The 19,353-nt window shown below is 45.1% G+C and overlaps 1 protein-coding gene across 1 annotated transcript in view; it reads right to left on the bottom strand.

Moving 5' to 3' along the window:
• Positions 1–19,353, bottom strand: part of NRDE2 (NRDE-2, necessary for RNA interference, domain containing) — a 45,726-nt gene that overhangs the window by 9,384 nt on the left and 16,989 nt on the right. The window contains exons 5-9 of the mRNA XM_016189883.2: positions 13,063–13,513; positions 11,758–12,163; positions 9,856–9,989; positions 5,575–5,695; positions 2,709–2,884 (exon numbers count right to left, since the gene is read on the bottom strand). Of these exons, the coding sequence (XP_016045369.1) occupies positions 2,709–2,884; positions 5,575–5,695; positions 9,856–9,989; positions 11,758–12,163; positions 13,063–13,513 (1,288 nt within the window). The remainder of the gene's footprint in view (positions 1–2,708; positions 2,885–5,574; positions 5,696–9,855; positions 9,990–11,757; positions 12,164–13,062; positions 13,514–19,353) is intronic.

The raw sequence follows: 19,353 nt of genomic DNA, 5'->3' as shown, positions 1-19,353 counted from the left end.
CAAGAGCCTTTACAATTTCACACACCGTGAAACTGAAAATGCATTATTGAGCCAACATTTAAAGTACTTTTTAATTTTTAACCAGAGCATCGATCAGCTCTGACTTATAGTGATTTATTTTGCTCTGATTTATTTATAGTGGTATTGGGGATTGACTCAGGACTTTATAACTTCAAGCATGAGAATCTTATGCATAACCATTATGCTATCTCCCTAATCCTAAAGTACATTTAAAAATATTTTATTTATTTAATTACTTACTAGATTGGCAAATGCTAGAAGAAGAAACTTACTAGATAGACACAGAAAGGGGAGGCAGGGAAAGAGAGAGACACCTGCAGTGCTGCTTCGCAGCTTGGGGCTTGAACTCAGGTCCTTGCACGTTGTAACGTGTGCTCAACCAGTGGTACCACTGCCCAACTCCCTAAAGTACATTGTAAATAGGCTCCAGGAGCTAGGTTTTTTAGCAAGATGCAAAAGCAGCTAGAGGTCTCCCAGGCAACCTGGAGAGTCCTGTGGTATCATCCAAACAGCTTCACACATCTCTGAGAATGAACCCAAGGGAAGACAGCAGGCTTACGCCAAGAATCTTCAGGGCTTGGGACAGAGATTGTGCCTTCCACACCCGAGACCCTGAGTTCAAAATGTCTGGCACTATGTGGGAGCAACAGGATGAAAACAGGTGGACTGCCAGGTTGGTGGTGCTCTGGCAGACTTTCCCTCTCCTCCTCCCCTAGCCTCATCTGTCTGTCTGTCTCTAAAAATATGGCATGAAAAGTAGTTCCAGTACAAGAAGGTAGTTCAGGGCTGAGAAGACAGTACAGGGTTTCAGTAAAAGACTTTCATGCCTGAAGCTCAGAGGTCTCAAGTTCATTCCCCAGCACCAGCATCAGCCAGAGCTGAGCAGGGCTCTGGGCTCTCTGTATCTTTTCATCTATATCTACCATTCGTTTTAAAAAAAAGTCTTTAAAAAGAAGGTAGTCCAATGATATTCTGCATGTGCAAGGCCCCGAGTTCTCAAAATAAATAAATAAGAAGTTTACTGGTTAACGAGAGAAGAGCGGACCAGCATCTGGCACATGCAATGCTAAGCACTGAACACAGGACTTTATGTTCACAAGTCTGGTGCACAACCCACTTCGCTTGCCCAGTATATACCCCCCAAAGAAAGAAACAGATCTAAGAATCCTAATGGATTTAAAAAAAAAAAAAAAAATCCAGATTCGGTCACTTCTGAAAGCATGCACAGCTGCTTTTACAATTACTTTGCTAAGGTAAAGCTGCAAATAGTCCTAATTTTATGAATAGGAGATAACTTGAGTATTTTGTGGTTCCTTTGTACAAAACTGCTTCAGGAAATGAAGCATATGCTGAGAGAGAGATAAACAGCAAGGAAAGAAGAAAACTACAGGAGCAACAGAGCGTGTTAAGAGCAATTTTAAGAGCCTAATGGTACCTGTAAATGTTCACAGCTGACTTCCTGCACCAGCGCTAAGATGTAAGGCTGAGTTTACTTACACTGCCCTTAGCTTCTATGTGCTGCATGTCTGACTGGCCTTCAGAGCAGCTTTCAGCAAACAGGAAATAAAAGCCGAGCACAATAAACCTGGGCTACCTGGGATTCAACTAATCAAAAACATCAATTAAGCAGAAAGCATCTCTCCCCCAGGCTTTGATAAAAGCTAAGTGATAGGAAATTGCTCACAGCAGTAGTCTGCCCCAGAAGTCAGCTGCCAGGACACTACTAGGACTCTGCATCTTGAGAAGGAGGACCATGAGCCCTAACATAGACCCCCAATCACCAAAGGAAGACCCACTTTTCTGAGCTGGAGGCCACTAGACAGAGCAGCATGTACCAAGTCAGTTAATGCGAGTAAAGGCCTGGCAGCTCTGGGCAGAAAAGCTGCACACAGCCCTGATAGGAGCAATCCGTCCATTCCTCTTGTCTCTCAGAGTCAACACTATCTGTAACCTTTCTGAGGACCCAAGAGGGGCAAGGAAAGGAAATGTAGTTAAGAGTCTAGGGCAGGGCAGTCGAAATACACTGGGCTGTTTCTATGCATGTTTGCATAGAAAAACACAAGGGTGGGGGCAGATGGCACAATGATTATGCAAAGAGACTCTCACGCTTGAACTTCTGAAGTCCCAGGTTCAATTCTTCCCTTCCCCACCGCCATGAACCAGAGCTGAGTAGTGTTCTGGTAACACACACACACACACACACACACACACACACACACACACACACACACACACACACACACACTTTTGCCATGACTTTTCTGACATGATAGCTCACTTGGATAGTGTGCTGCTTTTGACATGTGTGTGTGACCTAGGCTTATGTTCATCCCCCACCACAGCGCTGTGGTCTCTCTTCCTGCTTCTCTATCTTAAAAAAAAAAAAATTCTAGAGTAGAAGGGTTTTGAACCCTGAACCCTCAGGCATCTGTGGAAAATTAACGAACTAAACTGGAAGGCACTTGGGGTGACCCTGAGAACATACCAACTTACTCGGGGGCAGGCACTGTCTATATGCTCCCAGTTCCCAGGAGCCTATGGGGAGAGGGAAGCTTCCAGAGTTAAGAGCAGGCTAGCGGCGCCCAATCCAATGAGTGCTCAGAGCACCAGGACAACCAAAGCCAGTGGGAATGGGGAGAAGGCAAAGGCCCGGCAGGTGGTGGCCCTCCTGGGGCGGGAACACTTGCCTGCCTCTCTGGATCCTCACAATCTTCCTCAGTCTGCTTCTTGGTCTTATCCGGGCACCATGGCCGCCAGTGCCTCTGGTCTCGGGACCGCTCCGCAGCAAGCCAGATCTGCCACCTGGGCAGCGTCTTATCTCTTATTTCCTGGTCATCATCTTCTGGCTCATCCTCCTCCTCATCTAGACAGAAAGGAAAGTGTGAACCCAGCTGACCAGAATGCAATCCACCTGCTTTGCCAGCTACCACAGAGAGCCCCCATATGGCTAAGGGGAGTCAGGCCAGACTTCTGGGGCATTCTGTGGCACTAAGGGGCTCTCCTAAGATCAATTTCCCAAGGAAAACTGGCAAACTAGAGGATGACGTCAGAGAACTTTTAGTCACATTAATTAAAGGGGGAATGACACATTCTGGAACAGCTCTGTCCAAGAGAATAATGAGAATGTCTTCTGTCTCCGCTGTCCGATACAGCAACAACGGGCCACAGTAAACTAATAGGTTTTGCAGTGGAGCTGGTAGAAGAAATGAAGTTTTAACTTTCTTTCACTTAAATAATTTTTCATTAAAATGGCCACATATGAAAGGCTCTGTGCTGTGTGAGGACTGGGGTTCAGACCCTCCACCCCCACCCCCGCATCATATCGCAGTACCGCACAAAGAAGCAGCTTCATGAATGGTGCTGTGGGGTCTCCCCTTTCCCTCTCTCACCCTCTACCTGGTTGGGAGAGACAAAACCAAAAACCAAACAAACAAAAGCAAACAGCCCACTGAGAGCACCCACAGGTGTGAAGCCCTGGTGGCAAAAGGAAAAACCCACATGTGGCTTATGGGCTACTGTACTGGACATCACAGCTCCGGTACACTATGGCTTTTTCTGTCACCACTAGGACTTCACTGCTGCAGGCTGATTCTCTAAGATAGGAAGAGAGCAGCAAAGGCACTGTAGCACTGAAGGTTCCTCCCCTACACTGGGGGAGAGGCTCAAACCTGGGCCCCAAGCATGGCAAAGGAGGCGCACTACCCAGGTCAGCTATTTCACTAGCCCAAGAAAGCTATGAGTTTTAAGGACAGCATGGCTTAGATTTAATTTTTTTGGAATATTTATTTATTTATTCCTTTTGTTGCCCTTGTTGTTCTATTGTAGTTATTATTATCATTGTTATCGGATAGGACAGAGAGAAATGGAGAGAGGAGGGGAAGACAGAGAGGGGGAGAGAAAGACAGGCACCTGCAGGCCTGCTTCACCGCCTGTGAAGCGACTCCCCTGCAGGTGGGGAGCCAGGGCTCGAACTGGGATCCTCACGCCAGTCCTTACGCTTTGCGCCATGTGCGTTTAACCCGCTGCGATACAGCCCAACTCCCCCTAGATTTAATTTTTAACTCAGAACCTACCTTCGCTAGACCACTGTGCTATTTTTAAGAGTTTTATTTATTTTATTTTCATCAGAGGGGAAAGACAGGAAGGAGGGATGGAGGGAGGAACACCAGGTCACTGGTCAGCTCTGACTTATGGAGGTGTCAGGGATTCTATCCTGGAGACTCTGGAGTCTTAGGCATGAAAGTCTGGTGAATAGGTAATGTGTAACCCCCCAGAAAATCTTTTAAGACTTGTGTGCCTGAGACCATAGTCTGAACATCTAAGACTTCTGCTGGCCAGCCAACATGGTGACCGTGAATGTGCCCAGTCTAAACTGAGACCTGCTGGAAGTGTGAAATACACACAGTTTCCAAGAATTCATATGAGAGTAAGAGAATGCAAAATAATGTATTTTTGACACTGATCATATGCTACAATGTCAATCTTTCATATACTAGGTTAATAAATCACATCAAATTAATCTCACCTGGCTTTCTTTTCTATTATTTTTAAATGTTACTATTAAAAATTAAAAAATTCCTATTAAAATATAAATTTTTTTTTTTTGCTGGCAGAGGATAGCTGTTCCACTCCTGAGGCTCTCAGTTCAATGCATGCTCCTCTCTCTTTCTGTCTCATGGAAAAAGAAAATGGTCATAGGAACAGCTCTCCGTGGAGACAGTGGGCCTTCCCACTGTCTGGCCCGGGCTTAAAGTCCCAACGCCATGTGGGAGATGCCATGGCCCTGGAGGGCTGTGGTGCTGTCCTGCTGTCTCTGTCCCCATGAAAAAGCACTCTGCGGTGGTGAAATCATGCCTAAGTGCTGCCCTAGCTCAACAAAAAACTAAAAGTCTTTAATTATGAGAGGTCAAAGTACCACTCCACCATTGCTAATGAAGTTCTCTTTGGTTTAGTCTTTAGTTTTTATGGGGTCCTGGGGACTGAGCCAACGCTTCATCTGAACTGAACCCAGGGCTTCACACACACACAAAGTATACATTTTATCACTGAGCCATACCCCTAGTCTCTGGCTTTTAGACATTTTGAATTGACATCTATGGATGGCTTTCATAACATTTCTACTTAACAGAGCTGTTACAGTGTAAGTCTATAAAGTACATTGGGTTCACTTAGTATGACCATTACACCAATGCAGTCATTAAGTATTCCAAGAAAGGCATATATAGTTTTCAAAGAACCTACTGGTTTGTACATTGCCAAGAAAGGAAAAAACTATCTTAAATATACCCTAAGTGTGTTGGCGTGGGGGCGGAGGGGAGGTAGAAATACAAGATTAGGGAGTCGGGCGGTAGCATAGCAGGTTAAGCGCAGGTGGCGCAAAGCGCAAGAACCGATGTAAGGATCCCAGTTCGAGCCCCCAGCTCCCCAACTGCAGGGGAGTTGCTTCACCCTCTTCATGTACTGATATTTTGATGCTGTACAAAGTGCTCAAACTACTGATCAATATATAGCTTCACGTGATAGATAGAAACAAATTCCTGAGCAGGTCCTTACCTGGGCTGATGATCACCCATCCGCCACGTTCCTGCTGGTGCATCCAGGCCCGCCAGCCCCGTGCGCCCTTCTCACCAGCCCGAGGCTCTCCACTGTCCCAGAAGGGCTCAAAGAACTCCACCTATTTTGGTGGAAGGCATGGAGGTGAGTGAGCCCAACAGGCACAGAACTGCTGCATGACTGGGATAAACAAGTGCTAAGTGGTGCAGTCAGGGGCCCCAGCCTCAACGGCCTTTGCTGCCCACCTCCCCAGCCCATCCACACACATCCCATCCCCACAGGCCCACGGGGGGATGGGGTGGGGGTGGGAGGGCCCCAAAAATTCCACAGTTGCAGTTTAAGGATGGAGTTAGCCTAGTGGGCACAGCACTGCTGAGCCACTGGGAAAAGCAAGTGCTGACTGGCATGGGGGGGGTTATAGTTCTTAGAATCTTGTAAGATTTCAAGAAAAAGGAAAAAAAAGAAAAAGAAAAAGAAAAAGAAAGCAGGAAGACAGGAAGGGGGAGGGCAGAAGGAAGGATGGTTACCTAGCAGGGACAGCAGTCTCTGATAAGACACCACAGTCTCTGCCCAGTGACCCTACCCTGCTCCACCTTTGAGTGTGGGCTGGACTTAATGCTGACTTCTGATGAACAGAAGTTTGTGAGAAGTATGAACCTTCTGAGACTGGGTTAAAAAGACTGGCCAAGCTAAGGAGGACAAAATAGGGAAACAGCTTCCTGGTTCTGGGTGCTGGCAAGCCACCTAACAAGGGACAGTGGCACTGCCAACTGCCCAAATGCCACTGGGTCCCCTAATCCTCTAAGTCATGCTGTTTTCAAGAGCTCTGAAGGGGGGGGGAGAGGTATGCAGCATTTCACCAGGGCAGACTGTGAGCTCTTAAGGGCATGGTCACATGGCAGTGAACTTGGCACAATGCACAACACCCAGTATGGACTTAGCAAACACTTGTAGAGACAGAAGTGAGCAGAGTAGGCCTCCAGTGACTAAAATGGCCTGCAGATTAAAGGATAAGGTTTAGAGGGTGACCACCCTCTCCCTCATCCATGTGGGCACTCGGTGTGCCACGTGGGGACTGTTACTGGCAGCAGCTAACACCCCCGGGTCAGAAGATGAACACAGCATTAAGCAGGAAGGTGAGTGACCATGCTACCAGCTGACATCAAGAGCCTGCAAACGCAGCCAACAAACAACCTGCTCTATGAAGCTTTTGTAAGAAACCTTGTCAAGAGGATGAGCGGGCTTCTGAGAGACATGTCATGGGTCAGAACTGCAGGACTGTCTGGCCTGAGCCCCGGGAGTGCCAAGCAGCCTGAAGGAGAGTGGTGTGTAAGACAGCCCGTCAGGGCAGGGCCTGCCAACAGCCCGGTAGAACCCTGACTCAGCCAACCCACGATGCAGAGCTGGGGTGACGGCACTTTACAGGGAAGGACGTGCATTCAAGATAAAGAAAGGGGCGGGGAGGCAACTCCAGGGCTCCACCAGCAGCTAAATAACATTTCCCAAATAAAACCATGGCCCTAACATTCTAAACAAAAGCTTTTCCTTGTTATCTTTTTTAAAAAATCTTATTTATTTATTTATTTTGATTTTTCTACCAGAGCACTGCCTAGCTCTGGCTTATGGCGGGGTAGGGGATTGAACCTAGGACTTCTGGAGTCTCAGGCATGAGGGTCTCTTTGCATAACCATTAAGCTATCTACCCCTGCCCCCTTTTTATCTTTTCTTTACTGTTGGCCTAAGGTAGAGCTCTATAGTTCTCCATCAGTTCTTAGATAACTATCGACTCCACTTTGAATGAATGGCTAAATTACCATCCTGTGTAGCAACAACAGAAGGTGGAAAATTCAAGAAAAACATACACTGAGGGCCGGGTGGAGGTGCACCTAGTTGCTTGCACATGTTATAATGCACAAGGACCCGGGTTCAAGCCACCAGTCCCCACCTGCAGGGGGAAAGCTTTGCAAGTGGTGAAACTGTGCTGCAGGTGTCTCTCTGTCTCTCTCCCTTTCTAGACCTGCCTTCCTCTCAAATTCTGGCTATCTCTATCCAATACATAAAAAATAAAGATAATAAATTTAAAAAAAAAATTGCACAGCAAAAGAAACCACTACTCAAAACAAGAGACCCCTCACAGAATGGGAGAACATCTTTACATGCCATACATCAGACAAGAGGCTAATAACACAAATAAATAAAGAGCTTGCCAAACTCAATAACAAGAAAACAAATAACCCCATCCAAAAATGGGGAGAGGACATGGACAGAATATTCACCACAGAAGAGATCCAAAAGGCCGAGAAACACATGAAAAAATGCTCCAAGTCTCTGATTGTCGGAGAAATGCAAATAAAGACAACAATGAGATACCACTTCACTCCTGTGAGAATGTCATACATCAGAAAAGGTAACAGCAGCAAATGCCAGAGAGGGTGTGGGGTCAAAGGAACCCTCCTGCACTGCTGGTGGGAATGTCAATTGGTCCAACCTCTGTGGAGAACAGTCTGGAGAACTCTCAGAAGGCTAGAAATGGACCTCCCCTATGATCCTGCAATTCCTCTCCTGGGGATATATCCTAAGGAACCCAACACATCCATCCAAAAAGATCTGTGTACACATATGTTCTTAGCAGCACAATTTGTAATAGCCAACACCTGGAAGCAACCCAGGTGTCCAACAACAGATGAGTGGCTGAGCAAGTTGTGGTCTATATATACAATGGAATACTACTCAGCTATATAAAAAAAAAAAAGTGACCACCATTTTTAGCCGATCTTGGATGGACCTTGAAAAATTCATGTTAAGTGAAATAAGTCAGAAACAGAAGGATGAATATGGGATGATCTCACTCTAAGGCAGAAGTTGAAAAACAAGATCAGAAGAGAAAAGGCAAGCAGAACCTGAACTGGAATTGGCGTATGGCACCAAAGTAAAAGACTGGGGTTTGGGGGGGGGGGGGGAACACAGGTCCAAAAAGGCTGATAAAGGATCTAGTGGGGGTTGTATCGTTATAAGGAAAACTGGCAAATGTTATGCACGTAGAAACTACTGTATTTACTGTCGAATGTAAAACATTAATTCCCCAATAAAGGAAAAAAAAAAAGAACAGGAAATCTATCAGGGGAGGGGATGGGATACAGAGATCTCTGGTAGTGGGAACTGTGTAGAGTTGTACCCCTCTTATCCTATGGTTTTGTCAATGTTTCCTTTTTATAAATAAAAAAAAGAAAAACAATTTGAACAAATTCAATAAATATTTTTAAAAAGTGTAACTGGTCATAATCGATTATTATGTACCACAGAAAGACATTCTACCAGGTAAGCTACCTTTGCCAACCCACAGACACTTCATAAACAATTCATTAAACTTCCACAAGATGGAGACCTCAGCCTCTTAAAAAAAACAAAAAACAGCTGAAAGTTCACCATAAATTCAGATCTTCCATCTTCCACCAGAGTCTCTCGGGTAGAAAAGGAGCAAGGCTTTCCTGTGTGGACAGCTCCATGAGTTTCCTTGCCTCACATCACAAGCACTGGCAATGTTCTTGCTGCCTAAAAGATTTCCAGCCCCCACCCCACCCCACCCCACCCCACCCCCGCCTCACAGGCTAACCCGATGACAAAGCACCAACATCCGTTTCCTTTGCAACTCCAGCACAGACAGCAGGCATCAAGCAGTGGCAAGGCTGCGGGGTGGGGGGGAGAGCAATGCAAGACCCAGACGATAACACAGGGTGGTGGGAGTGACACGTGATTTAAAAAAAAACAAAACAAAACATGACCAAAAATAAATAAATAGATAAATAAGTGTCATTTAACAAGGCCATCAATTTTTTTTTTTAAAGTCTTAATAAAGACATAAGTGATCCTTTATATTGGTGTGTGTGTGGGGGGGGGTAGATGGCATAATGGTTATGCAAAGAGACTCTCATGCCTGAGGCTCCTGAGTCCCAGGTTCAATCCCCTGCCACACCACCTTGAGCTGTACAGTGCTCTGGCAAAAAAATAAATTGTGGGGGGGGGGGTTGGGGGGTTGGGAGGGGTCTTTCATTTTTCCATGTTTCAGTACTTTCATCACTAGGGAATTTTCCTTCAATCACCAGAATATTTCTGAGAAACAATTCTCAGCAGGACTGGTTTAATGAGGCCATGCTGTCTCACATCACTAAGAGAAGTTGTATTATACCGCCTCCTCCTAGCAGCCACACCTCCCCACACAGGACAGAGAGGGAGGGAGGGAGGGCAGGCGAAACGGAGAGCTCATGCAAGCAGAGCAGATACCTGTCCTTTGGTGGGCAGGTCTTTCACACTGTCGGGCTTGAAGAAGGTGAAATCAACCATGGCCTGGAACAAAGAGATGGTCTTCTCCGTGTGCCCAGCTTGCCGGAGGAAGTGGCACTGCTGAAGAAAGAGAGCTGTGGGCAAGGAGAGCAGAGGGGGAGAGTCCTTGTCAGCACTGCAAGACAGCCAGTCACTTCGACAAGCCTATGCTTCAACACTGAAAACGGTTTTTCCCTGAAGGCACTATCAGAGGTTCAAAACTGTGATGCATTTAAAAGGGCTCACAATGGACTTTGATTCTAAGTTTCATAGGGAACCGCCACAGGATACAAATATTAACAATAAAAACTTGGCCTGTGGCATGTAATGAAGGCAAGAGGTCAGTCTAATCCCAGGTTATGAAATACTCCAGGCTCCCTGTTATAAGAAAAGGGACAGGGAAAGGCTGGCTTAGGTGTTTTTTCAGGAAGCCAAGCTCTGCACGCAGGAAATCACTAGGTGGCATCAGGCACCAGCAGTTTTCTTCAGCTGCTCTGCATGTGCTACCAACACTCCAAGGTCCCCTGCTTAGAAAATTCCAGTTCATCTGAACTGTGGCACCAGTCCACATGGTAAGGTTAAGCTATTTGGACATGAGACTGATTTTTCTATCAGTGTGGTAAATGTTTATTGTTTCTAGAGATGTGTTTACAGCCTAAGAACTCAATACAGACTCAAGAGCAGGGCTCTGAATCAGTAAATGCCTAGTATGTGCCAGACACTGAACTAGATACAGCACATCTCAGTCACTGTGCACAAGCCTGGAAGTCAAACAGTATACTGCCGGTGCCAGGAGAGATACTGAGGCTCAAATAGGTTAAGGACTCTACCTCAAGTAGCACCAGAAGCAGTAAAAGACAAACTCAGGATTCAAGTCAAGAGTGATTCTAACTCCTGAAAAATCCACTATTGGAGGCTAGGGAGACAGCATAATGGTGATGCAAATGGCTTTCAGGCCTGAGGTCCTCAGGTCCCAAGCTTAATCCTCAGCACCATAAATGAGCCAGAACTGAGTAGTACTCTGGTGTCTCTCTTTACCTCATTAAAATAAATATTAAAATTCTTCATTTTTGGACATATGTATAGCCTGGGCACTGCTGGGACACACCAAGTGTCATTACTGTGACACTACCCATGAACGGACCCATTGTCTATGTAGTGATTTCTACTTTGTACGGGCATCAGTGGACATTAGCACTGATATTCTAGAACTAACTGGGTGAGAGGACTGGGACAGGGTCTCCCAAGATAAGCCACCAACAACCAAAACAGTTAAGAGACTTGATAGTGTTTACTTAGTTAACAGGTAGAGAGACTGGAACATTTTAGCCTACTGGTATTTTCCTATCTCTTATTGGCTTCCCTTGCCCCATTCCCACCCTGTACCAACAAACTACTGGTGGGGGAAGTGGCAGGGGTGGGGTGGGGGGAGCACAGAGTCAAAGAATCATGATACTGCTTTAATATATCAGTTTTAGAGCCTGGAAGATAGTTCGATGGGTAAAGTACATGCCTTGTTTCCTATGTTCCAGCCCCAGCACCAAGCTTTGGTCCTGTGGGGTGGGTATCTATCTATCTATCTATCTATCTATCTATCTATCTATCTACCTACCTACCTACCTACCTACCTATCTATCTATCGACATGTATGGAAAAAACTGACTTAGCAGCAGTGAAATGTGCAGACACAAAACCCCAACTCTGCCAAGAAGAATTAAGTATAATAATTAAATCAAAGCACAAGTTATCAGTTTTATCACCTTAGGCATGTCAAAAAGAAACCAAAACTACATCTTCCCTCACAACTGAAGTCAGAACCATAGCTGCCCCCATGTAAATGGAATCAGGTCACGGGCTCCTCACCAAACATGGCCTCCTCGGTGCCGGGCAGGGCAGGGTGTGATAAGATGCTGCCATCGTGCACGGCGGACAGCGTGCTCAGGCATTTGCCATACAGGCTGTGAATCTTTGACACCGTAAAGGTGCTGAACTGGCTCTGGCAAAACAAAAGGTATCTCCGCCAGAGGGCTGTGTTGTTGGGGTGTAAGAATATCAGCTTCTGCCACTCTTTGACCAGGGAAGAGGGTTCCCAGAACTCCGCGCAGAGCTTGAGCTTGGCCAGCTTCAGTTCCACGCTGCTCTGGTTGCTCTCGATGGCCCGCTCCAGAATGGCCAGCTTCTTCTCCAGGGTCAGCTTCAGCGACCTCTTCCGCTTCTCCCGCTCTCCTTCCTCGATGGCATATAAGCCAGGACTTCTCATGACCTCATCCTCAACAACAGAAATACCAATTGACAAGGCACACAGGGTAGGGGAAACCCAGCATTCCAATTTCAGCCCACAAGTCCCAACAGCTTTCTCATCCCTCAAGATGAACTGTTACTTCTACCCTGACAACCACATGCCTGTCACAATCGTTTTTCATAGAAACCCAGTTCTATGAAAAAACAGCCAAATGTGGAACAAAATGTGATAACTTGCATACACAAATCTACACATTTCAGAGAGCACCCAGCTCTAACGAGTTTCAGAAGCAGGCCCTTCTCTCTGACAAGTTTATGCTTTTGTCCCGACTGTACTCCAGGAATGTCTCGCCCTGCCTGGTATCTTATCTTTTAAAATTCTGTTTGGGGTGAGAAGATAGCTCACCCGGTAGAGCACAGGCCTTGCCATGCGTGTGGTCAGGATTTGAGCTCTGACACCATATGTAACTACCACAGGGCTGGGGGAAGCTTTGGTGCTGCAATGTCTCTCCCCTTTTCTCTGTCTAGCTCTCTTCCTTTTATCTGAAATAAAACAGAAAAGAGAAATCTTTCTGGAAGCAGTGAAACTGCATGCAGATGAGGCCAAACAAAAATCTGTTTGGGTTCACCTTCCCTTGGAGTCCTTCCCCACTCCCTCAAAGGCAGTCACTCCTTCATTCCATCCCCAGACTATGCTTTGCAGCATTCTCTCCCCACAGTGCAAGTATACTCACACCTGTCCTTCTCACTGGGCTCTGAGGAAGTTCAGAACAAGGTCAACATTTTAACAGTCTCATAAGCCCAATAGCAGAAGCTCAAAAACTAAAGCCCAGTAAATCGATTTGCCCCAACTGGAGCATTGTTCCTAGGTAAAACAGCAGGATGAGACAACATCAGAAGGGAGAGAAGAAGGACAGTGATGCTCACCTGGAAAGCAACGAACGCCATCCACAGCTGGATGTCCCGAGGTGTCTCCCGAACCCTCCTGTTAAATTCTTCCACCTTGGCCTTGAGAAGTGCGCTCTCTCGGTCGGGCTGAGCGTCTTGCTGCTTCACCTCTTGCTCTGAGGGACCGTGCCCTTGTAGCCTCTGAGTGGTGGACTGATCATAAATACCCAGAGGGTTCAGCCAGCTTGTGACAGGATGCGCCACATCCTCTGAGCTCGGCAGTGGAATGAAAGAGACTGGCTCTGAGGAGGGAGGCTCCGTCTGACCGCTAATGGCAATGCCATCCATGTTCACTAACCCCACATTCTTCTTTGTGAAATAGCGTTCCACAGGCTTGTGTGAGTGCTTCTTCTGTGTAGAAGTCCCTTCCCAAGATATACACTGTTTCTTCGGGTTAATGCCAAGGCAGGAGTCTCCTTTCCTCTTGTATCTTATATTTGAAAAAGAAGAGGACATGCATTAACTTAGCTCTGAATGACTGAAGGCTCATTAGAGTTACGTGCCTCTTCTGCAAGTTAACTACATGTATCCAAATTCACTTTCCCATCAAATTGTTTCTACTGAGATACAAAGATTAGTAATTAACTTCTGTCCCTCTGATTTATTCCTCCAGCACTTCAATTCTGGTGCTTGTCTTCCAGGTCTCAGAAATCCGTATTTTTCTGGAACTTCATAGGCTACAGTTCTGACATATGCACTATGCCTGTCATGTATTGTGGGCAAGGAAGTCAAACCATTCTCTGACACGATTCCTTATGCAGAATAGTGTCAAGCACACTGAGACCTTAGGTGGCAGGGACTAGGTCATCTGAAGCCCAGGTCAGCAGCCTTTTCCTTAATATTGTCCTGTGCCCCTACTCCAGCAGGGAGGTCTAAGATCCCTTTTCAGTTCCTGAAGTGTGTCACATAAAATTACATTGGGCTATTTTCTCCTCTGGAGGAAAAGAGGTTGGATTCTAAAATGCTTTTATGGGATGTATGGGCGTCCTAGAGTCACAAACACATGATGAGCTAAACATCTGCACAAAAGCTAAGGCAAGCTGTGAATTTTCCTTCATGTATGCTATCTATACAGACAGCCCCATTTTGAGAACGGGCAGGAGGGCTGAACAGAAACTTCCCAAAAGGAGATGCCGAGGGCTAATGAGTGCATGAAAAAGGCACCAGCATCACTCGTCATCAGGGACTACAAGTGGAAGCCACACCACACACCACACACCGCAACAGCTAAAATTAAAAAAGACTGACAGTGCCAAACGCTGGTGAGTAATCTGTGGGTAACCAGGACTCGCATGCACTGCTGGTGGGAATGGAAACCGGTATGATCACTCTGGGAAAAGGTCTGGCAGTTTCTTTAAAAAAAAAACACTAAACATAGACCAACCCTATGACCCAGCAATTCTATTCCTAGGTATTTACCCAAGAAAAGGAAACCATATGTCTACCAAGACTTGATTCGCAACAGCCAGAAACTGGGAAAAATACTAGTGACCATCACAAGAAATTAAAGAAATAGTGGGATAGCCATACAGTACAAGGTTATCAGCTGTAAAACGGAGCAAACCAATGATTGATGTCACAGTGCAGCTAAATGTCAGAACCATTACACTGACATAGCCAGGGAAACAGCTCGACAGCGCCTTGGACATGTGTGCCTGAAGTCCCCGGTTCAATCTCTGTATGGAGCAGAGTGATGCTCTGGCTTCTCTTTCTCTTCTTTGAATGTGAAACTTTCTCTGGTGTAGGCTTGGAAGTGGAGTAGTGGGTCCACTGCCAAACTTTTATGCAGGAGGTCCCAAGCTCAGTCTTGGTATCACGTGTGCCAGAGTAATGCTCTTGATCTTGCTCTTCTCTCATGTTAATGCTTATATAAACAGTATTATTTATAGTAGTATTTTGCCAACAGGGTTATCCTTGGGGCTCAGAGATTGCAGGACTCTATTATTCTCAGAGTTTTTTGTTTGTTTTTTATAGGGAGCAGGGGGATGGGACACAAAGACACAGAGAGAAGAGGAAACACCTGTTTCACTGCTCCGCCACTCATTACCTAGAACCCGGCAGCATACACTTGACTGGATGTGCCACTACTGAGCCCCTAAATATTTTTTGAAAAAAATCTTTAAAGTAGGGCTAGCAAAACAGCTCACTTGAATAGCACAGTTTTGCTATGTGCATGACCCAGGTTCAAGCCTAGCTCCCACAGCATTGAAGGAAACTGGTGCTGTGGTCTCTCACTCTCTGCATTGCTGCCTATTTTAAAAAAAGAAGAAAAAAAATCTGTAAGAGGGGGCCCAGGGCACTGGGTTAAGTGCACATAGTGTCAAGCACAAGGACCTGAGGAAGGATCCTGGTTCAAACCACCAGCAGGGGGGTAACTTCACAAGCCATGACGCTGGTCTGCAGGTGTTTCTCTGTCTCTTCCCTCTTTATCTTTCCCTCCCCTCTCAATTTCTCTGTCCTATCCAATAAAAAAAATGGAAGAAATAGTCACCAGGAGCAGTGGATTCAGAGTGCTGGCACCGAGCCCCCAGCAATAAACCTGGAGGCAAAAAAAAAAAAAAAAAAACTGTAAGATTAAAAAGAATACACACACACACACACACACACACACTAAGTAAAAGAAGGTAGACACAAAAGTAGACACACAATGTGATTCTATTTATATGAAACTCTAGAACAGACAAAAACTAACAGGCAGTAGAAAAAAAAGAAGGGTAACTGCTTTGGGGGAATTTTAGTGTGAACTGACTAGAAAGAATGACAAATCACTTTCTGGGGCTACAGCAAGGTTCTCTGTTTCCTTTCTTTTTTAAAAAGTATTTATTTATTCCCTTCTGTTTCCCTTGTTGTTTTATTGTTGTAGTTATTATTGTTGTTGTTATTGATATTGTCGTTGATGGATAGGACAGAAAGAAATGGAGAGAGAAAGCGAAGACAGAGAGGGGGAGAGAAGGACAGACACCTGCAGACCTGCTTCACCACTTTTGAAGCGACTCCCCTGCAGGTGGGGAGCCAGGAGCTCGAAGCAAGATCCTTATGCCGGTCCTTGCACTTTGCGCCACCTGCGCTTAACCTGCTGCACTACCACCCGACTCCCAGGTTCTCTATTTTCATGAAGGTCTGAGTTATGCAGGTGTATTTGCTGAGATGCAGCAAAGGGAGTTAGTGTATTACGCTGTGTATCAACTTTGAGTCAGAACAAAAAGATGAAATCATAGCGTATGTGGTCAAGTATTCAATCCTCAGGGAATAGTGTACAGGCAACACATCAAATGTCTCCCCTTTCTAGTCTTGTTTCATAAATTTTGCCCATGAACGAGATCATTCCATATTCATCTTGCTCTTTCTGGCTGTTCTCACTTAACATGATTCCTTCAAGCTTCATCCAAGATGAGGGGAAGAAATGACTTCATCATTTTTAACAGCTCAGTAGTATTACATTATGTATATAGACCAAAACTTGCTCAGGCGCTCATCTGTTGTTGGACATCTAGGTTGCTTCCAGGCCTTGGCTATTACAAATTTTGCTGCTTTGAACATAGGTATACACAGATCTTTTGGGATGGATGAATCTGATTCCTTAGGATATATCCCCAGGAGAGAAATTGCTGGGTCAGAGGGTAGGTCCATTTCTAGCTGCCTTTAAGTTCTCCAAACTAATCTCCATGGGGTTTGACCCCGTTTATATCCCCACCAGCAGTGCAGGAGGGTTCCTTTATTCCTGCAACCTCTCCAGCGCTTGTTGTTAACTGTCCTTTCTGATGTAGGCCGTTCTCAGAGGAGTGAAGTGATATCTCATTATTGTCTTTATTTATATTTCTCTAATAATCAGTGACTGAGCATTTTTCACATGTCTGTTGGTGCTCCATATCCTCTCATCCTTCTGGATGCCTACTTTTAATCATTTCTCTATACCATTAGTTTCATTCATTCATTCATTAATTCATTCATTTATAATCACTGGGAGAACTTTACCACTCTGGGTTGACTTTTTTCAGATAGACAGCAAGGTGTGTGGGGGGGGAACCATAGCACTGAAACTCCTCCAGTGTGTGTGGGTGGGGCTAGAAACTGGGATGTGAACATGGCAAGGCAGCCCACTATTCAAGTGAGCTATTTTGCAGGCTCTATACCATTAGTTTATAATTTTTACTGGCTCTTAACTGCTACATTGAAGCAGTACAGCATAATTTATTTAGCAATTTTCCTATTGCTGGATACTTAGGCTACTTCTAATATTACAGAATACTAGTAACGGCACTGGATCTTGAGTATAAGTTAAATGCCTGTAGCACGGAATTGGTGAGATGATCAAAGAAGTTGGCATGTGTGAAGTCTTTAGAAGAGCCCTTTTATAAATCCATAGCCGCACAGAAAGGGGTAGACACATATAAATTATTATCTTATAAAATTTAGCTCCTAAACACAAATCAACTGTTTCACTTGGGATATAGCCAAAGAGATAATAATCTAGTCCATAAATAGGGGGGAATCAACTGAGCTGAATTTTACTGGCAGACAGTATATTAGTCATGGGGACTTAGCCAAAGCTAATTCTTACTCTATTAGATCCAAGCCATTTACCAGAATACACCAGCAATCACCAAGTCATTGCCAGAATGCTCATGCTTTTAGACGATCTGCCATGACACTGGGCCAGGTCTGGCTTCCCGGAATTTTCACTCACTGGTCCTGGTTCCACCTCCTCAAGCCACACTGAACGGTGCCAGTCCACCTTCCAAAAGATAGTTTCACAAAGGTCTAGACCCAACAGCTATGAGCCTTTGTCTACTCCTCACCTGGCAGAGTTCACCTGGCTCACAGTGGTCCTATCCATCCTTATGAAATCGCAGTGCCTGGCACAGTACTCCCACTGTCCTCTGGCCAGCTCAGAGTGCCAGAAGAGTTCATACCTTCCCAGACTTGGGCCCCAATGGCTGTATTCTATTAATCCAGATAGCACTTAGTACAATTAAATGTTAGCAAATTACACAGCCTAGAAGGTGGTGCAATGGGTAAAGCACTGAGCTCTCAAGCAGAAGGTGCCAAGTTTGATCCCTGATATTGCACGTGCCAGCTATTACCAGGAAATCGCACCAGTGCCCTAATCCCTTCCCACAATAAAGCTGTCCCTAATTATGTCTGTCCTACCTAAGGGCTGCGCTATTCATTAGCAAAGGCTCAAGAGCTACTCTGTATTTTTTCCTGCCCCCTTAACAGCTCCCTTCCTCCTTTCTCATGTTAGGTGAGATACATGATTTCATCACCCTAGGCCCCTTTTCTCATTCTGAGAGACATCACAGCACCACAACTTCCTTCAGTGCAACAGCACCTCCACGTATTTGGGGCTCGAACCAGGTGAGCTATCTCTCCACATCCCTCCAAAGCAATTTCTAATCTCATATTAAGTTTTAGTTGGGATGGTTTGTTAATGCTGTGAAAACAATTAAAATTTGTGGAGGTGCAGCAAACTGAGGTTTGAGATGGCTGGCTAGAGAAGTTATGGGACATATGCACTGTGGAATACTATTCTGCAATAAAAAAAGATGAGACTGTGTCCTCTGAAACAAAATGGACTGAACGGGAGGTGACTATGCTTAGCGAAATAAGAGATGAAAGGCAGCTAACAGATGGTTTCATTCATATGTGAAATCTAGAGAATTAATACAAATGAACATAAAAAAAACCCAAAACAAACAAACAAACAAAAAACACCCAGAAGCAAGCAAACTGCTTCTAGGACATGTGAGAACTCTGGTGGTTATCTCTGGGAGGTGGGAGGGCGAGGACATGGAGCCTTGGGGAGGGTATAATCTTATAATTTTGTAACCTACAATGAATCACAAATAAAAAGTAAAAGAAGAAAACTGATATTTGTTTAAAAAAGCAATTACCCTGTAAAGGATGATAACGAGCTTTAAGGTCTCCTCTTGACCTTACAGCTCACGACTCTCGACTATCAGTTCTTACTACCTGTGAGCTGTTTGGCAAGATGTGTGGGTATTACTGTTCCTGAATTTCCCCAACAGTGTCCTACAGATTACTAAGTGACTAAGAGGTTTAATAAATATTCAAATATCTTTGACTAACAGATTAGAGTAGAAAAGTTTAAACTCATTACAGAAGCAAATATCATCACTGATGTTTATGATTACGTGGTGCTGTTTGTTGAAAACATTTTGAAAGTCACTAACATTATTGTCATTTTTTAAAATGGCTTAGGGGGAATTGATAAACAAAAGGCTCTAAATGTCCTATTTATTAGACTAA

The sequence above is a fragment of the Erinaceus europaeus genome, chromosome 22 (genome assembly GCF_950295315.1).
Source record: "Erinaceus europaeus chromosome 22, mEriEur2.1, whole genome shotgun sequence".
NCBI classification, from domain to species: domain Eukaryota; kingdom Metazoa; phylum Chordata; class Mammalia; order Eulipotyphla; family Erinaceidae; genus Erinaceus; species Erinaceus europaeus.
This window is presented reverse-complemented; position numbering and strand designations above follow the sequence as displayed.